Genomic DNA, 18,798 nt, shown 5'->3' on the forward strand with positions numbered 1-18,798 from the left:
TTAAAAAGTTTTATACTAAGATGTTAATTACTCCTTAATGAAATTTTCCAAACTGCGTACCAGATTATGCTTACAGTCACTGAATGCAGAAAATGAATGTAAAATCACAGCACCATCAGAAAAATCGATTCCAAATAATCGGATTCTCAATTTCTCGTCATTAAAGCAATTGTGAAATATGCATCATCAAGGAAACAGCACATTCATAGTAAAATTTAGCTATCAAAATCAAATAAGTTTCCACCATTTGAATACAGCATGATCAATCGGAACGAAAATAACAAAGAATTCTATTTATCACTATGATTCTATAAAAAGTGAGTTAAATACAGAGCAGAACAATTACCAACTGTTGAAAACTGTTCCATCAATTAATTATTTTCGCAAATTTTCCCGATAAATGTATTGTGAAGAACTGTCTCTAAATTTGGACCTCAATTTTGAATAAAAAGTGTCGATTGTACCCACCTACAATTATTACATCGTCCAGTGTAAAATTTTGCATATAAAAAGTTCTACATTATCTTTATTTCAAAATCTCAAAAGTTTTTAATTTCTCCTTCCAAGTCACAAAAATAAAAAAAGCTATAACCATCTGATTTTTATTTCAACTAAATTTTTTGTACTGGGACTTGAAATAGTATTCTCAAACAGTAGCCTTTAAATCAAAAAGTAAGGCCAGAAGCGAACCTATAGATCTTTATCGTTAACTTGATGATAAGATTCGGTTACTTCCACTCGGTTGAACGATCGATGTGCAGGGGTGAGAATTAGAGGAGCGGGGGGAATCTGATGCGACGGAGGGCGTGAAGTCGGGGAATAATTATGTACAACTGCCAAAAATTTGTCTCCAAAACAGTTTTGATAAATCGCAAATTTAGTTTAGTAAGTTGATAGGCTGTAAGAGAACTTAAGGACCTCCGTGCGTTACCTGTTTATTCATTTTCGCCGAAAGAAAATGAAAAGGGCCGGACGGGTCCATTAAAATGAAATATCGAATAAAAAGACTTTGTCTGTGAGCCATTTAAAACTGTTTATAATAGTTGTAAAAAATGTTTAATACGATTTTGAACAACTTAAAGCCAACCTGGAAACAGAAAGATATACAAAAACGTCTATGTAACTTAAAGACGAACCAATATGAGTAGTAGCCACGGGGGGGGGGGGGGGGGTAGGGCAACACTGGGGTGGGGGGAAGGGTAACAGCGTGGTGCGGTGGGGGGATGGGGGGATAAACACTGGGGGTGTCTTCAACCTCTAAGCACCGCCCTTCACACCATAAATTTAAGTCTCCGAAACAGTTTAAACTGATACAGAGTTGAAAGGCTCTAAGAGCACTTAATGCCCGCTAGGCGCTACCTCTTTCTTCCAAATGTGTCAGACGAATAATTAGTCAAGCGAAAAATTGAATAAAAAAGACCGACAGGACTAATATAATTGCTAAAAACTTCTAAGCAATTAAAAAGAGATTAAGCGACCAACTTCTTGACAAAATCTTAATCAAATGAGGGGAAAAACTAACGGAAAATACAGTTTAAATACATGACAGCAATCATTTTCTTGATCATCACAGCTTTCCTCAGTTTAACATAGTTAGTTAGAATTCGTAAATGAAGCACAGAGTAGAATTTGAAGCTGTCATTGTTTTTTTTATTTGAAGTGCAATTACTCGGCCCCTAGATCAAAAACGAAAAATTCTGCTGCAACAAGTTTCAGTTTAAAGATGTAGTAACACATCCTTTGAGTACCAGGGATATTTGACTACAAGGCGTAAAACAGTATCGAATGTGGCAAGATAACTTTCATTTGTATGAGTGGGACCAAGTTTATGAAAGTTAGTTATCATCCAGTGTTTAACTCAGTGTGGTCAAATTTGGTGAGAGGGAGTGCACACTAGGGGTCAGCTGCCATCGTTGTCAATTTTGGGGACTTCGTTCTCTAGAAACCATGGGGGACTTTAAACTACCAAAAAAGGCTAATTTATTGAGTTGAGTTGTTGACCGATTAATTAATTGGTAGCGTCATAAGTCTGATACTGCTTTTTTTAGGTTTGAATAGCTTTAGTAGAAGTCAGCAATGTATAAAACAAGACGTACAGGTTATTCAGTTGTTCACTTGAATCATTACAAACTTTACGTAAGAAAGAAATAACTAAGGCAGTCCAAAATGCGAAGTGAACAGATTAATTTGTTTGAACTTTCTTGTATGTTGTTGCTTGAGTAAATACTAAGGCGTAGAACAACAACATCACCAAAATAGTAAAATAATAGAGCTGTAGCTTAGTAATTGACATTTAGAGAATTTTTAATAACAAAAACATTGTTGAGAGAGTTGAGCTGACTCGGCAAATAGAGAACACAGAAGAACCGCAGTTAGATCAAGCGGCTTAATTTAGAGCTAACTGTTGTACCCATTGTGCTAAAAAATTCTGTTGTGATAGAGAATAGTAGCTTTTTAGTCGTGAATTTGGTTGCAAAGTTAACGTCGTGAACCATCTTCTATAATAAAACTCTGGTTGAATTTATATATATTTTTGTGATCTTTTACAATTATTGTCCCATTGGAAGTTATTCGATTACTCGAATCAACTCATTATTCCAACTAGGTTTTCTTACTGAGTGGGTACAAAAGTAAAAAAGATTCCTCCAATAGAGGTCTGAGAGCCATCAAAACACAAGTTTCATTTTGTTAGAGTTTTTGAAGCTAGTCAGTCCCCAGCTAGTCAGCCTAAAAAAGGTACAAAACATAACAATGGGGCTCCTGCTTGGCCTCCCAAGACATCGTGACAGTTAGAGTGGTTTGACGGCTGTGGTGGTTGCAGTTTGCGTTGGACTTTGCAAGTTCGAACAAAAAGAGAGTGAAGGAGAATTGACTTGATCAACGACCAGAGAAAAAGAAAGAGAAACCAGTGGAAAGGGTCAGGAGGGAGCTTGATTGTGAGGGAAACAGAGATTGAGAGTAGGCAGAGAATGTTCAATTGAGTCCGAGTTGGACTGTTGGTATTGCTTTTAAACAGCAGAAGTTTTTGAAATCATTGAATCAAGCACGTCTAAAACTGACGGTGCTCAAGTACCTGATAACTGCATCTCAGTGGACATTTCTGGTGAAAGCATATTACAAGTGCTGGCGTTGCTAGAGTTGCTGTAGCTAGAGTTGCTGTGTTCCAACAGGAAAACTCATCAGAGGTTCACATCGGGGATATATGTGTAGCGATTTCAACCAGAGGACGTGATCAACTCCTCAGTTTCACTGAAGTAGAAGAACGATTTGAGGTTTGTTGAGTTAGTGACATGATTAAAACAGTTGTTAACAATAAAGGGTGATAGAGGCCTGCAGTCATGATTCGGAGGAATGCCAAGAATTACAGATGAGCTATAATCGTACTTTTGGTCTTGAGAACCATTCGTACTTATGTAGGTCCGAGCTTCGGGCCAGACTGGAAAAAAAACTTGTTAAAAATTGAAGGGACCTGCTGACCAATAGATGATGATGGAGGGGGACTTTCCTGGTGCGGGAGAGTGATTTTGAGCGCAAATCAGACGCCCAAGTAAACAAGAATTTCTGAACAACCCCGATTTTAAGAGAAGAACTGAGTGTCTTAATTTGTCATAACATTGAAAACCACTTAAAATTTTTGTGGTTGAGAAAAGTTTAAGGCCTTTGGAGCAGTTCTTCTTGAAAATCCAAATTTCAATAAGCAGAAATTTTTTTCAACATTAAAATCAAGGGCGGAATGTAAGGCATCGGGGAACGGCTAAACGGAAGAGGGTTGGTTTTGGAAGTTAGTACTTAAAATTTTATGCGAAGCGGCACGGAAATTTTGAAAGCGGTGTCAAAAAGTGACATCTGAGAGGGAGGAAAGTCAGAATGGAGGCCAACTCAAGTCGCAGTGAGCAATCAGCGGAATCACGCGGCCAATATTCTGAGGACATGGGATCCAGGAGTTGTGGTCAGTTGTTAGTCGAAGCGAGTGAGTCTTGCAGTTCACCCGAGGACTTAGCCTCTTCTGATCAAAAAAACTGGAAAGGAAGTCACATTAGAAGTTTGAGCTATCAGCTGATTCACAGTACTAAGGTAACAGAGTAGATGAGGACAGTTGGGGCGGAGTTTTTCAGTGGGGAAACTCAAAACTCAATTTCTGTCAGCATTGCGGGACTCTCGTTTTCAGTTGATTACGCCAAAAGTTGCATACGGAATCCCAAATAGCGGTAAGAGTTCGAAGCCCGAGTTCATCTCATTGTCGAGCGATGGCGATCAGAACGGAAGGGAGGGTTCGGTTCCATTTGTTAATGGATTTGCAGTGCTTGTTGATCATTACGATGAGTTTGGTACGCAGCGGAAGGGAGGAGACCCGTCAGCAGCCCTGCAGTCAGACAGCAGTCGGACTCGTGCTCGGAAGGCGGTATTGAGAGGATCAATGTGGCTTTAGAAAAATCAGAAGGAGGTATGGTCCATGTTGAATCTTTTGAGGACATGGTGCTGGAGGAAGAGACCACACCACACCACGGTAGAAGACGGTCGAGCAGAGAAATGAGTGGCCATCCCTTCACGCATCGACGGAAGCAATGATTTCAAAAACGCTGAGTAAATCTGAATAACTTCATTTCTTGACGGTCATTTCTTATCTTGCTAGTCTCTTTTTCAAGTTAGCTTTCTCTATTTAATATTTAGCTAATTGTGGTCTAAATTACACAAGCAGGTTGAATTGGACTGAATATTGATGATGATGGTCATAAAAACGTAATACTAAATTCAAAAATTTGGAAAACCACAGAGTAAAATAAAAGCTCAAAAGAGAATCACTGCTTGCGTACACGAAATTTCGGATGCTTTTAACTCAAATTTTTGTGTAGAGCAAACTAGATGTATATAACTAAACTTGAAATACTATTATAAACATGAGTTGAACCATGAGTATTTGAATTTGGAGTCATCGGAATTGTTTGAAGGAGAAATTTGGATGGGACGGCCAGGGTAACTGATCGAAAAGGTTGTCGGTTCAACTAACCATTTTAACCTAGACAAGACGTAAAAGAAACTATAGTTCAGTTTTGGCAATTAGCTTGTTTGTTATGTGTTTAGTACCATTAGAACAAAGACTAGTCTATACTTGGTTCAATCATGTCAATAATAGTGCTTAGATTTAGTGATTCAGACGAAAAATCATTAGGGTTCAACAAGATTGGAGAACCAGATCAAACAATTTCATAGCAATTATTCGGCAAAATAATTGTGTTGAAGGGGTTGTTTAGAATTTGAAAGTCTCATTATTTTTTTTATTTGAGGTGAAATTACTAAATTCCTAGATCAAAAAGGAAAAACCCGCTGCATCAAGTTTGAGTTTAAGGGCGTACCAAACCTCCTGTCGGGTATCAGAGATATTTGAATACAATGCGTCAAACAGTAGCTTTTGTGGCAAGAAAGCTTTCCTTTTTATTAGGGGACCAAGTTTATGAAAGTTAGTTATCACCTGGCATTTTACTCAGTGTTTTCAAACTTGGTAGGGAGTTAGTGCATACCTCGGGACAAGCTCCATCAATGTCACATTTGGAAAAATGTTTTCTAGAAACTTTGAAGGAATTTAAACTTCCAAAAAGGCTAAATTTGTGAGTTAAGTGGTTGAACGATTGATTAAATTGTAGCGCCATAAGTCTGATACTGCTTTTATTTAGTTTTAATAGCTTGAATAGAAGTCGGCAATGTATAATGAAGGCTTTTAGTTTGTTCGCTTGAAGTCATAGCAAATTTTACGAAAGAAAGACAGAACTAATGTGGCCCATAATGCGAAGTGAACAGATTCTTTGTTTGAACTTTCTTGTATGTTATTGCTTGATTAATTACTAAGGAGTAGAACAACAATGTCATCAAAACAGTACTATAACAGAGCTGCAGCTTAGGCGTTGACCTGTCGAGAAGTTATGACAACAAAAATATGTTGATGGAGTTGAACTGACTTGTTAAATAGAGAACACCGGAGAACCCCAGTTAGATCAAGCGGCCTAATTGCGAGCTGTTTGGAGTACCCCATTGTGCTGAGAATTTCTTTTGTGACAGAGAGTAGTAGCTTTTTTGTTGTGAATTTGGTTACAAAATTAACTTTGTGAACCATCTGTTACAATTAAACTCTGGTTGAAATTTGACTCAAGTTTTGTAACCTTTTACATTTCTTGTCAATTCATTTGATTTTATTCGATTACTCAAATCAATTCATTATTCCAACTATGGTTTTCCAACGCCGACAAAAGCAGCGTTGGGCAAAAGGACCCTCCAATAGAAGTCTGAGAGCCATCAATTTGTTAGAGTTTTAGGCGCTGGTCAGACCCCAGCTAGTCAGCTGAAACAAAGTACAAAATTCTACACAAAGTATGGAGCAACTCAGTTTAGTTTCAACTTATTTCCGCATTCCTTACTACACTGAGGTGACAACCTAATTCGTCCGTTCACGGGAAAACGAAACGAAGTATACAGAACGGACGGAAGCATCTTCGATATTTTTCGTATAATTTTACGAACGTCCTTCAGACTCTCAGGGCAAACCTATGCAATTAGTTGTGTTAGTGGACAAAGCTAAGCTTATTACTAGTATATCGAGCGACGATATATCCGTAATTTTGTCCGGAGAACTCAATTGGACTCCAAAAGTTGGACAATAGTGTTCACCTGGAAGGCATCTCATCAAGTTTCCAATTTCGCTACCAGAAGCCCGATCTTAAGTATAAAAGCTAAACTAAAAAATCCACGAAGTTGAGCCAAAAAACTTAATTTGAGTAAAGCACTTCTACTTAGCAGGTTGAATTGGACTGAATATTGATGATGATGGTCATAAAAACGTAATACTAATTTCAAAAATTTGAATAACCACAAAGTAAAAAAATCTCAAAAGAGAATCACTGCTCGCGTACACGAATTTTTGATTTTTTGGATGCTTTTAACTCAAATTTTTGTGTAGAGCAAGCTAGATGTATATAACTAACCTTGAAATACTATTATAAACATGAGTTGAACCATGAGTATTTGAATTTGGAGTCATCGGAATTGTTTGAAGGAGAACTTTGGATGGGACGGCCAGGGTAAATGATGGAAAAGGATGTCGAATTTAAGGCCTTTGGAGCAGTTCTTTTAAGGCCTTTGGAGCAGTTTAAGGCCTTCGGAGCAGTTCTTCATGAAAATCCAAATTTCAATAAGCAGAAATTTTTTTTCAACAGTAAAATCAAGGGCGGAATGTAAGGCATCGGGGAACGGCTAATCGGAAGAGGGTTGGTTTTGGAAGTTAGTACTTAAAATTTTATGCGAAACGGCACGGAAATTTTGAAAGCGGTGTCAAAAAGTGACATCTGAGAGGGAGGAAAGTCAGAATGGAGGCCAACTCAAGTCGCAGTGAGCAATCAGCGGAATCACGCGGCCAATATTTTGAGGACATTGGATCCAGGAGTTGTGGTCAGTTGTTAGTCGAAGCGAGTGAGTCTTGCAGTTCAGCCGAGGACTTAGCTTCTTCTGATCGAAAAAACTGGAAAAGAAGTCACATTAGAATTTTGAGCTATCAGCTGATTCACAGTACTAAGGTAACAGAGTAGATGAGGACAGTTGGGGCGGAGTTTTTCAGTGGGGAAACTCAAAACTCAATTCCTGTCAGCATTGCGGGACTCTCGTTTTCAGTTGATTACGCCAAAAGTTGCATACGGAATCCCAAATGGCGGTAAGAGTTCGAAGCCCGAGTTCATCTCATTGTCGAGCGATGGCGATCAGAACGGAAGGGAGGGTTCGGTTCCATTCGTTAATGGATTTGCAGTGCTTGTTGATCATTACGATGAGTTTGGTACGCAGCGGAAGGGAGGGGACCAGTCAGCAGCCCTGCAGTCAGACAGCAGTCGGACTCGTGCTCGGAAGGCGATATTGAGAGGATCGATGTGGCTTCAGAAAAATCAGAAGGAGGTATGGTCCATGTTGAATCTTTTGAGGACATGGTGCTGGAGGAAGAGACCACACCACACCACGGTAGAAGACGGTCGAGCAGAGAGTTGAGTGGCCATCCCTTCACGCATCGACGGAAGCAATGATTTCAAAAACGCTGAGTAAATCTGAATAACTTCATTTCTTGACGGTCATTTCTTATCTTGCTAGTCTCTTTTTCAAGTTAGCTTTCTCTATTTAATAATTAGCTAATTGTGGTCTAAATTACACAAGCAGGTTGAATTGGACTGAATATTGATGATGATGGTCATAAAAACCTAATACTAAATTCAAAAATTTGGAAAACCACAGAGTAAAATAAAAGCTCAAAAGAGAATCACTGCTTGCGTACACGAAATTTCGGATGCTTTTAACTCAATTTTTTGTGTAGAGCAAACTAGATGTATATAACTAACCTTGAAATACTATTATAAACATGAGTTGAACCATGAGTATTTGAATTTGGAGTCATCGGAATTGTTTGAAGGAGAAATTTGGATGGGACGGCCAGGGTAAATGATCGAAGAGGTTGTCGGTTCAACTAACCATTTTAACCTAGACAAGACGTAAAAGAAACTATAGTTCAGTTTTGGCAATTAGCTTGTTTGTTATGTGTTTAGTACCATTAGAACAAAGACTAGTCTATACTTGGTTCAATCATGTCAATAATAGTGCTTAGATTTAGTGATTCTGACGAAAAATCATTAGGGTTCAACAAGATTGGAGAACTAGATCAAACAAATTCATAGCAGTTATTCGGCAAAATAATGGTGTTGAAGGGGTTGTTTAGAATTTGAAAGTCTCATCATTTTTTTATTTGAGGTGAAATTACTAAACTCCTAGATCAAAAAGGAAAAACCCGCCGCATCAAGTTTGAGTTTAAGGGCGTACCAAACCTCCTGTCGAGTATCAGAGATATTTGACTACAATGCGTAAAACAGTAGCTTTTGTGGCAAGAAAGCTTTCCTTTTTATTAGGGGACCAAGTTTATGAAAGTTAGTTATCACCTGGCATTTTACTCAGTGTTTTCAAACTTGGTAGGGAGTTAGTGCATACCTCGTGACAAGCTCCATCAATGTCACATTTGGAAAAATGTTTTCTAGAAACTTTGAAGGAATTTAAACTTCCAAAAAGGCTAAATTTGTGAGTTGAGTGGTTGAACGATTGATTAAATTGTAGCGCCATAAGTCTGATACTGCTTTTATTTAGTTTTAATAGCTTGAATAGAAGTCGGCAATGTATATTGAAGGCTTTCAGTTTGTTCACTTGAAGTCATAGCAAATTTTACGAAAGAAAGACAGAACTAATGTGGCCCATAATGCGAAGTGAACAGATTCTTTGTTTGAACTTTCTTGTATGTTATTGCTTGATTAATTACTAAGGAGTAGAACAACAATGTCATCAAAACAGTACTATAACAGAGCTGCAGCTTACGCGTTGACCTGTCGAGAAGTTGTGACAACAAAAATATGTTGATGGAGTTGAACTGACTTGTTAAATAGAGAACACCGGAGAACCCCAGTTAGATCAAGCGGCCTAATTGCGAGCTGTTTGGAGTACCCCATTGTGCTGAGAAATTCTTTTGTGACAGAGAGTAGTAGCTTTTTTGTTGTGAATTTGGTTACAAAATTAACTTTGTGAACCATCTGTTACAATTAAACTCTGGTTGAAATTTGACTCAAGTTTTGTAACCTTTTACATTTCTTGTCGATTCATTTGATTTTATTCGATTACTCAAATCAATTCATTATTCCAACTATGGTTTTCCAACGCCGACAAAAGCAGCGTTGGGCAAAAGGACCCTCCAATAGAAGTCTGAGAGCCATCAATTTGTTAGAGTTTTAGGCGCTGGTCAGTCCCCAGCTAGTCAGCTGAAACAAAGTACAAAATTCTACACAAAGTATGGAGCAACTCAGTTTAGTTTCAACTTATTTCCGCATTCCTTACTACACTGAGGTGACAACCTAATTCGTCCGTCCACGGGAAAACGAAACGAAGTATACAGAACGGACGGAAGCATCTTCGATATTTTTCGTATAATTTTACGAACGTCCTTCAGACTCTCAGGGCAAACCTATGCAATTAGTTGTGTTAGTGGACAAAACTAAGCTTATTACTAGTATATCGAGCGACGATATATCCGTAATTTCGTCCGGAGAACTCAATTGGACTCCAAAATTTTACAATAGTGTTCACCTGGAAGGCATCTCATCAAGTTTCCAATTTCGCTACCAGAAGCCCGATCTTAAGTAAAAAAGCTAAACTAAAAAATCCAAGAAGTTGAGTCAAAAAACTTAATTTGAGTAAAGCACTTCTACTTAGCAGGTTGAATTGGACTGAATATTGATGATGATGGTCATAAAAACGTAATACTAATTTCAAAAATTTGGAAAACCACAAAGTAAAAAAAGCTCAAAGCAGAATCACTGCTCGCGTACACGAATTTTTGGATGCTTTTAACTCAAATTTTTGTGTAGAGCAAGGTAGATGTATATAACTAACCTTGAAATACTATTATAAACATGAGTTGAACCATGAGTATTTGAATTTGGAGTCATCGGAATTGTTTGAAGGAGAACTTTGGATGGGACGGCCAGGGTAAATGATGGAAAAGGTTGTCGGTTCAACTAACCATTTTAACCTAGACAAGACGTAAAAGAAACTGTAGTTCAGTTTTGGCGTTTAGCTTGTTTGTTATGTGTTTAGTACCATTAGAACAAAGACTAGTCTATACTTCGTTCAATCATGTCAATAATAGTGCTTAGATTTAGTGATTCAGACGAAACATCATTAGGGTTCAACAAGATTGGAGAACTAGATCAAACAATTTCGTAGCAATTATTCGGCAAAATACTGGTGTTGAAATGGTTGTTTAGAATTTGAAAGTCTCATTATTTTTTTTATTTGAGGTGAAATTACTAAATTCCTAGATCAAAAAGGAAAAACCCGCCGCATCAAGTTTGAGCTTAAGGGCGTACCAAACCTCCTGTCGAGTATCAGAGATATTTGAATACAATGCGTCAAACAGTAGCTTTTGTGGCAAGAAAGCTTTCCTTTTTATTAGGGGACCAAGTTTATGAAAGTTAGTTATCATCTGGCATTTTACTCAGTGTTTTCAAACACTGAGTAACACTTCTACTTATTCAATTCTACTTCAAAAACTTCTACTTACTTCTACTTATTTCACTTCTACTTCAAACACTTCTACTTATTTCAAACACTTCTACTTATTTTTAGAGCGCAGTGAGGATGGGATCTCTTCCAGTAGACATTGAGCCAAGCTATGTATGTAAAGCGTTATAGGTTCAATGGTAAGACGAGCCATAGACTTTTTTCTGTCGATTGATTTCCCGTTTTCAACATTGCTGGCATTTGGAAACAACTTTTTGACAAATCGGTTGCAACGTCTCAACGTATAATCCTTCGCGTATTTTTCCCGCTTTTTTCCGGTTTTGAGTTGCCCCATTCCCCATGCTCCATTTCCCATCTCAGTTTTGTCCCGACTGGAGTTGCCCCCAATCTCGAAACCTCTTAGATAGTTGTTGTAGACATCCTCAATGTTTAGGACTCCATTTTGTAACTAGTTGATAATGGTAAACCGGAAAATCGTTCAAATTGAGCTGCACTTTGACTGCATGGTAACTTAGAAAACGAGGAAATTGTGCTGTTTTTCCTGAAATCTATCAAAACTGAGGGAAAAAAGAACCAATTCCACTTATGGTAAAGTGCAACTGGTCATGAGCCCATGCTCAGTTCGGTTGGAAATTTGTACCCCTGAAAGCGCTCTATGCAATTAAAAAACCAAGAAACATGATCAGCTCTCATATAAGCATACATCAAAAATATGAGGCATCCTGACTGGAATTTGCGCAAAAAGATTTTTTATGCCAGAGTATAAAAGGCATTGGCATTATTTTAGATAAGCGTAACAACAAAAAAAGCATCAAAGGAACATGAGTCGGTTGTAGCACCATTATGGTAGTTTTGGATGAGGAACAGTTTTTGCAGGCCTAAGTATATAAGCGGCTTTCACTAAAACCACAGCTCAGAAAACTGTGACTATTTAACAAAACGACCGTTCGGGAAAGGCGCTCATTTAATCGTGAAAAGCATTACCACAGTTTTTTTGCCGGAGTGATAGACCGAAGCGCCCGGAACAGTAGCGGTCGCTTAAGTAAAGTTATTTCGAAAGACTTGCCTCAATATAGGGCATCGACTCTGAATTATTTAGCAACTTTAATTTTGTTATGCTCTTGAATTAATTTAAAAAGTGAGAAGCTCAGGTGGTTGTCCGACGCGCTTAGTTGGATATTGGAAGACAAATATTTCCATGCCGCTGTTTTTTGTTTGCGACACATAAAATTTAACAGTCAGTAATCTGAGTAAATCGCAAGTTTACTAGAAAAAAGGAACCACTGGTTCCAATTTTGACATATGGTTGCTGGTTCCCGCTGCTGGTTCTTGGCTGCCTAATAAAAATGAGAAAACTAGGTGCCAGTTGCATTTCACTGCAATCCGAGATGTTCAGTCAAATTGTAGATGGAAATACAGTTAAAAAAACTTTGAAACAATGAAGTCAATTGCTACAATTGATTGGTGTTTGTCCTAAAAAGTAGATTTTTGGTTATGTTCTGAAAACTAGTATATGTAAGGAAAAAATGAGTTTCAAGTTCTACAGCGTGGTCTGCAATTTAGGTTTTGCTACGGAAAGTAAAATTATCTTGTAATGAGACATTTTGGAAAAATAATATTTATCTGAAAAGAGTCCTATTATTGAGATGTTTGCAAAATTTTCCTTTTATAAATGGATTGGGATGACGAAAATTGCATCAAAAAGGGAAATTTCTTGTTTGATCTGGAAATGATTGACAGTTTTCACTTGATCAAAAATTTTGTTTTGTTTTTAGTCATTTGTTCTTCGGCATCCATGCGGCTAACAATTTTATGGTGGCTGTTCTGCTGCTTTTGGATATTAAATAAGTTTTAATAAAAGCCCCATTAAAGAACATGATTATAAGCTGACTGTAGGCTGAAGGGATAACCTTTACACGCACTGTTATATAGAGCATAAATATATAGGTAATACCTGAAACATAAAATTTTTATAAAGACTAATTGTGGCCATATGGTTTGTGTTGGTGATGTTTGTTGTGCGCCTTTAGGATATACTGTTCGTATATCTGCCTAATGGTGATGATGGGTGCAAAGCGAGCTACGGGTTGTCCCTTCTGGTCGATCAGGAACTTCTCAAAGTTCCAAGTGATGTCTCCACTCTGCATGGGGTCCCAAAACAGTCCGGATTTGTCTCCGATCAACTTCTGGTAAGGAGGACACAGATCCTGTGAAGATCACGACTAATTAGGAAATTGTGATTAGGATATTTTTTACAAAGGTACATTGCGAGCACATTTATGACGTTGAACCAAACAAAACCCTTCAGTGTTTCTGCCTAATATTTTCATGTTATCGGTTTTCAACAAGAGCTGAGGCTTCAAGATTGCGAAAAATGGTCAATTTTCTGGATTGTATTACGTCTAGTTTTGTGATTGACTGATAAAAGACTTCCAAACGGGCAAAACTGAACTTCAATGAGTCGTCTTCTTGGCACTAATAATATCTGTCCCTTACTGGCAAAAAAATTTCACACCCCATGCCCATTTGAAGTTTTCATACACAGTGAAGAGGTATATAGCGACACATGATTTTGACGGGGGTCATCAACTGTACGGGGTACGGAGGTAGGGTGTGTAGATCCAACAAATTCCATCTCTAATTATTCATTGTCGTCAGATTCAGAGTTCAGTTAACGTAACCATGAGCGGTAGCAACCCCGTCATGAATCACACTTTGCTGATTTAAAGTGTCTGTGGAAACCATCTGTGAAAAAGTCAAAAATGAGTTTTGTGATGTCTTTTTATGACCTATAGCAGGTCGAGATCCCAGAGGACAGTGACCACTGACCAGCACTGAGTCTCTCAGTCGAGCACAAACTTTGTGTTTCTAGACCAAAGTTACAGAGTCTTGAAACGGGTTTGCGAGCAGAGGTCTAATCATAGGTCATTTTTGTCTGTCACCTCAATCTGGGAAGGTTTGTGCGTGTATCATACCAATATGACCAATTCAAATTTATCTCACAAAAATTCATAATTTCATACTCTAGACAAGTTTACCTTCAAATAAGTGAAGAGTGGGTGTTCTCCGTCCCCGTTGACATCCAGGGGTCCGAACCAGGGGAAATTGGGTTCGTAGCCACTCCCTGGTCTCACATACTTGGCCAGGTTGAGCAGCTCCGTCTTGTTGTTACCCGGCTCTTGTAACCCAAACTGGTTACAAGGGAACCCAATAACAGTGAAGGGGACTAAAGAGTTGGCAGCTTCTGACTGGACTGCATTCATGTCTACAACAAGTATGTGATAGTCGAGTTCAACAAACAACTGATTGACTCCTCTCTGTTTAAGAACATGCTAGAAAATCCTAAAAGTAGGTTTGCGCTCGTAGCATTTCTGATCAGACCCAGTTGCGCTCGAAATGCTCTCTGATCGGAAGGCCTCAAGCCCAGGATTATCAATTATCATGCGCTCGAAGCGTTCCTGGTCCAGACCCAGTTGCGCTCGAAGCATTCCTGTTCCAGACCCAGTTGCGCTCGAAGCATTCCTGGTCCAGATCCAGTTGCGCTCGAAGCATTCCTGGTCCAGACCCAGTTGCGCTCGAAGCATTCCTGGTTCAGAGCCAGTTGCGCTCGAAGCATTCCTGGTCCAGACCGAGTTGCGCTCGAAGCATTCCTGGTCCAGGCCCAGTTGCGCTCGAAGCCGTTTATGATCAGACTCAGTTGCGCTCTAAACTGTTTATGATTAGACTCAAGTGTGTTCGAAGCCGTTTATGATCAGACTCAAGCGCGCTCGACAGTCTGTATGCGCCCAAAGTGCGCTCGAATCCGTCTATGATCAGACTCATGTGCACTTGAATCCACCTATGATCAGACTCAAGTGCACTCAATCCACCTTTCAGACCCTTCCAGACCCAGCGCACAATAAACAAAGGTCAGGTGTGCGCTCGAAGTGGCCTGGACCAGGACGATTTCGAACGCACTCTTCAGCCTGGGAGGTAATCAAACAGAGGCTACCCCAGTCGGCTCCGGATGGTCATCTTGAAAGATTCTAGTAGATTTTGAGAAATTTCGCAAGATCTCAAAATAGGACCTTTTTTCGTGATCCTGTATAGCCTGGGGCCGTTTTGATTGAGCAATAAGTATAGAGAAATGTTCAAATAAACCTGCTTTTGGTCTAGGTTCTTAATTCTCTTATTCGTACTTTCTTATAACTTTTCGTGAACCATTTTCAGGTATTTATCTTTAGTGATTATTTGCATAAATCTTGCTTTGAAAATTTACCTAAATGATTTTTAGTTTTCTATAGTCAGCCCTAATTTAAATACATTTTTTAATGAATTAAACAAAGTATTTTTTTAATCGATTCAATTCATTACTTATTGTCTAGAATTAGCACAAATCATGCTTATGAATCTCAATATTCATATATTCTGCCCACAACCATCAGCTGACTTTGCTGCGCAGAAAAATAATCAGTTACTATGATTTTTTACAGTAATCAGCAATCCTGGGCAAAAAATGTCCTGCGGGAATCGTTCTTGCCTGAACCAAGAGGCTTCATTTAGTATAGCTTCAGCGCCAATTTTGCAAGATGAAAATACTGGCAATTCCTTATTTATCCTCTGAGATCCAGTAATTTACTTTGTCACGTTGGACGCTCCTCAATAGCAATTCTTATATACTCTTATTGCATGAAACATTGAGAAAACTTGGGCAAATAATAATGCTTGATTTCAAAAGTTTCTAGCATGAATCATTAATCAAGTATGGTTGTTTTTAATTTAGGCGTTTTAGATTGAGAGAAAAAAATAAATTGCTTATCAAGAGTGTTTATTTGATGTGATGTGGGTGATTCATACCAATCAGCTGCGGGGTTTGACCTCAGTAGGAGGCCACATTGGTCAGGATGGTCCACTTTCCATCCGTGTAGTCCTTTAACTTCAGGTTCTCAGGCTAAAACACAACAAAAAATGCCAGAATTTCACTTTCGAAAAAAAAGAGAGAAAAGTTTCGAAATTTATTACTGGTTCAAGAAGTTCGTTACACCTCCAGAAGAAGGTTGAAGAAGTTTATCATGACTCCAGACATTCCGAATAGTTACGTTTGTGATAATTGTACTACCTAGTTCCTACTAAGAGGTTATGTATCCTTACTAACTATGTCCTAAGATCACTCAAGGTTATGTATCCTTACTAAGAAAACTTGCAAGTTCACGCAAGTTTAAGGCAATGTTTATGCATTCAAATACTCTTACAAATGAGAGATCACAATTTTCAGAAAAGCTGAGCGTCTGGTAGCAACACAAAAGCTTGATAATAAAATGAGGAGGTGAAGTTATGGTCGGGAAAGAACTAGACGTCCATACTGATCACCCTATCTGTTTGCGGGGTTAAAGACCAATGCTCGACCTAATCGCACCTAATGTTTTTTTGCACCTAATCGTGATAGTTTAAGACAAGTGATTTTTTTCACTTCAGTTGAGATAATTTCATATCAAGTCGAAATTGCTGAGGCATGGCCTTGGCCCGCGAGGCATGGACAAACGCGCTAAATCCGCAGCTCTTTAATAGTCAAGTGGGAGTTTATTTCCGTGGGGGTTTATTTCCGTGGGGGTTTTATCTGTGGGGGTTTATTTCCGTGGGGGTTTATTTCCTATCTAAAATGAAGTGGGAGTTTTTTCCTCGGGTTTCTTTCCGCAACCAGTACGAAACATATATGAATCATCAATGATACTCTATGATTCCCAGGATATCATATATGATCCATGTACGTGTATCAAAAGATGAAATTAAAAGATGAAAAAGTGTGTAATATTTGGGTTTTAAAATAAAAAAAGAAAATTTTTGGAGATTGTTTTTTTTATCAAAGTTCTAACTTGCTCGTCATCGTCAATCATCTTGGGCACTGTGAAGTCATAGATGCTCCTGCCGGACTCTGTTTGACACACTGTATAGTTGGAATCCTTCCATGGTTCGCCATTGACACCAGACACTGACATCGAAACGACCAACAAAAGTAGGGATTGAACCGAAGCTAAGGTTCCACCCCTCATTGCTGAGTGATATGGGGGTGCCATTCAGTTAAAATGACACCAGATATACTACTGCTTTGCTTGACAAAATTACGCAAAATGGACAATTTTGTCCCTTATTGTTCGATTTGACTAAAGTTTTGTTTACTCGCACTCAACCTTTATCATAAGTTCGATCAATCTGTTCAGTTATTCACATAAGTATAAACTTTGGAGGCATGACATATTTTGTGAGATGTGAAATATATTCAAGGTTGTCAATTTAAGGCGTACACGAGTTATTAAATGGTCTCTGTAAAAGGGGCTCTCAACAATAAGAGATTCACAAATACTATTATTTGCTGTGATAATATTAAAAGATAAAATGAATCGGATATACGCCAAAATACAGCTCTCAAAATAGTTGAAGCTCGTTAGTTAAGAATGGTTAAGCAGTATAGACAATTATTATGAACAACATGATAAGTAACCAAAGTTCTACAGCTCTCTGTAAAAAGCTCATTAAGAAACTAGTTCAGCGATAAAAATTAGTTCAGATAGAGGCTTAAAATTAGACAGCATACACGTCCCGAAGAAAGGTTACAGTCTGAATGTTAGCAAAAATAAAATTGGGCCGCGCATCCAGGTATCGGGAATTCAAAATACTGAAGCTTGACATGATTAAACAAGTGCACAGTTAACGTGCCTTCTCTTCTTTATATCCCTTTTTTTCTTCTTTTCCACTTCATATATCCAGTCTGAACCAGATATTGATATCCATTTTGAATTAACCGCTTGATAGCCACCAGACTTTAATGGCCAATTTCCCTATGTTTTGCATTTTTTTGTAATCCAATGCATGTCATAAGTTGAAACACAAAAATGTTGCAGGTGGAAGACTTTTTGTTCTTCTTTTGATCAATATCATACGGGTAGGATATTGGGAACAATATCACATTAGTTCAATTTTAATCGTCATTTTCATTTTAGATAATAATTTAGAGATCAGAAACTAGTCATTGCCGGCACGAGATCCAACTACACTTGTAGAAAGTTCATAATCACTTAAGTATATGCAGCCAACGTGAAGCAAACTCCATCTCTAAGTGTGGAGCTAGCATTCGCAGTCAAAATGGACCTAATAGTAAATCAATTAAGATAACTTTGCGCAGTCAGCAAAAGACTTCCCAACAACACCTTTTTATATTAATGCTTTTTGCGAAAAGTTACAGTCATCTCATCTCTATCATAGGAAAAGTGAACACAGCAGTGGAAACTTGCTCTCTTAGCGATTGAAGGATTTCAATCAGAGACCGTCTTAAATGGACTACTCGGTTTTCTATCCAGGGGTCGTCAATCCATCAGAACCAGTATATGAAGAAAACGTCGAAAATCATACACAAGTGACGGAAGGAGACAGCAAAATCCCAAATCAAAGTCCCAAAGACCGCCAAGTCCCACACCGCTGCAAGAAAGTTGACGATACCGGAGTTTTCTGTGGAAAAACACCGTGGGACATATGTGATCAGAAAGCTACATCTCTCCAATATCTAAGGGACTGAGGAGTCCGAATCTTCAAAAGTAAGCATCCACATTTTTTGATAGAAAAAGAACCAATGAAAAATTCTGCAGAGTGTTGGATTAATTTTTCATCGGAGCATGCAACATCAAGTAAGACAGATTCGTATTTTTCTTTTCCAAACATCAGAAAGGAGAATTGGTTGAACGT

The 18,798-nt window shown here is 38.4% G+C and overlaps 1 protein-coding gene across 1 annotated transcript; it reads right to left on the minus strand.

The window, feature by feature from the left end:
• Positions 1 to 12,886: 12,886 nt before the first annotated feature.
• On the minus strand, positions 12,887 to 17,456 carry LOC142350172 (glutathione peroxidase 6-like). Its single transcript, XM_075401981.1, has 4 exons — positions 16,935 to 17,456; positions 15,919 to 16,012; positions 14,121 to 14,347; positions 12,887 to 13,289 (listed from the first exon to the last, which is right to left on the minus strand). Exons 3-4 carry the CDS (start codon positions 14,343 to 14,345, stop codon positions 13,062 to 13,064), a joined length of 453 nt encoding a protein of 150 aa, XP_075258096.1. The 5' UTR covers positions 14,346 to 14,347; positions 15,919 to 16,012; positions 16,935 to 17,456; the 3' UTR covers positions 12,887 to 13,061.
• Positions 17,457 to 18,798: the final 1,342 nt, after the last annotated feature.

Source organism: Convolutriloba macropyga, chromosome 1, assembly GCF_964194025.1.
Source record: "Convolutriloba macropyga chromosome 1, txConMacr16.3, whole genome shotgun sequence".
NCBI lineage: Eukaryota > Metazoa > Xenacoelomorpha > Acoela > Convolutidae > Convolutriloba > Convolutriloba macropyga.

Coding starts and splice junctions, on each gene's coding strand:
- LOC142350172 (XM_075401981.1), bottom strand. CDS start 14,345: ATGAATGCAGTCCAGTCAGAAGCTGCCAACTCTTTAGTCCCCTTCACT. Junction 13,290..14,120: donor CACTCTTCACTTATTTGAAG/GTAAACTTGTCT, acceptor TGATCTTCACAG/GATCTGTGTCCTCCTTACCA.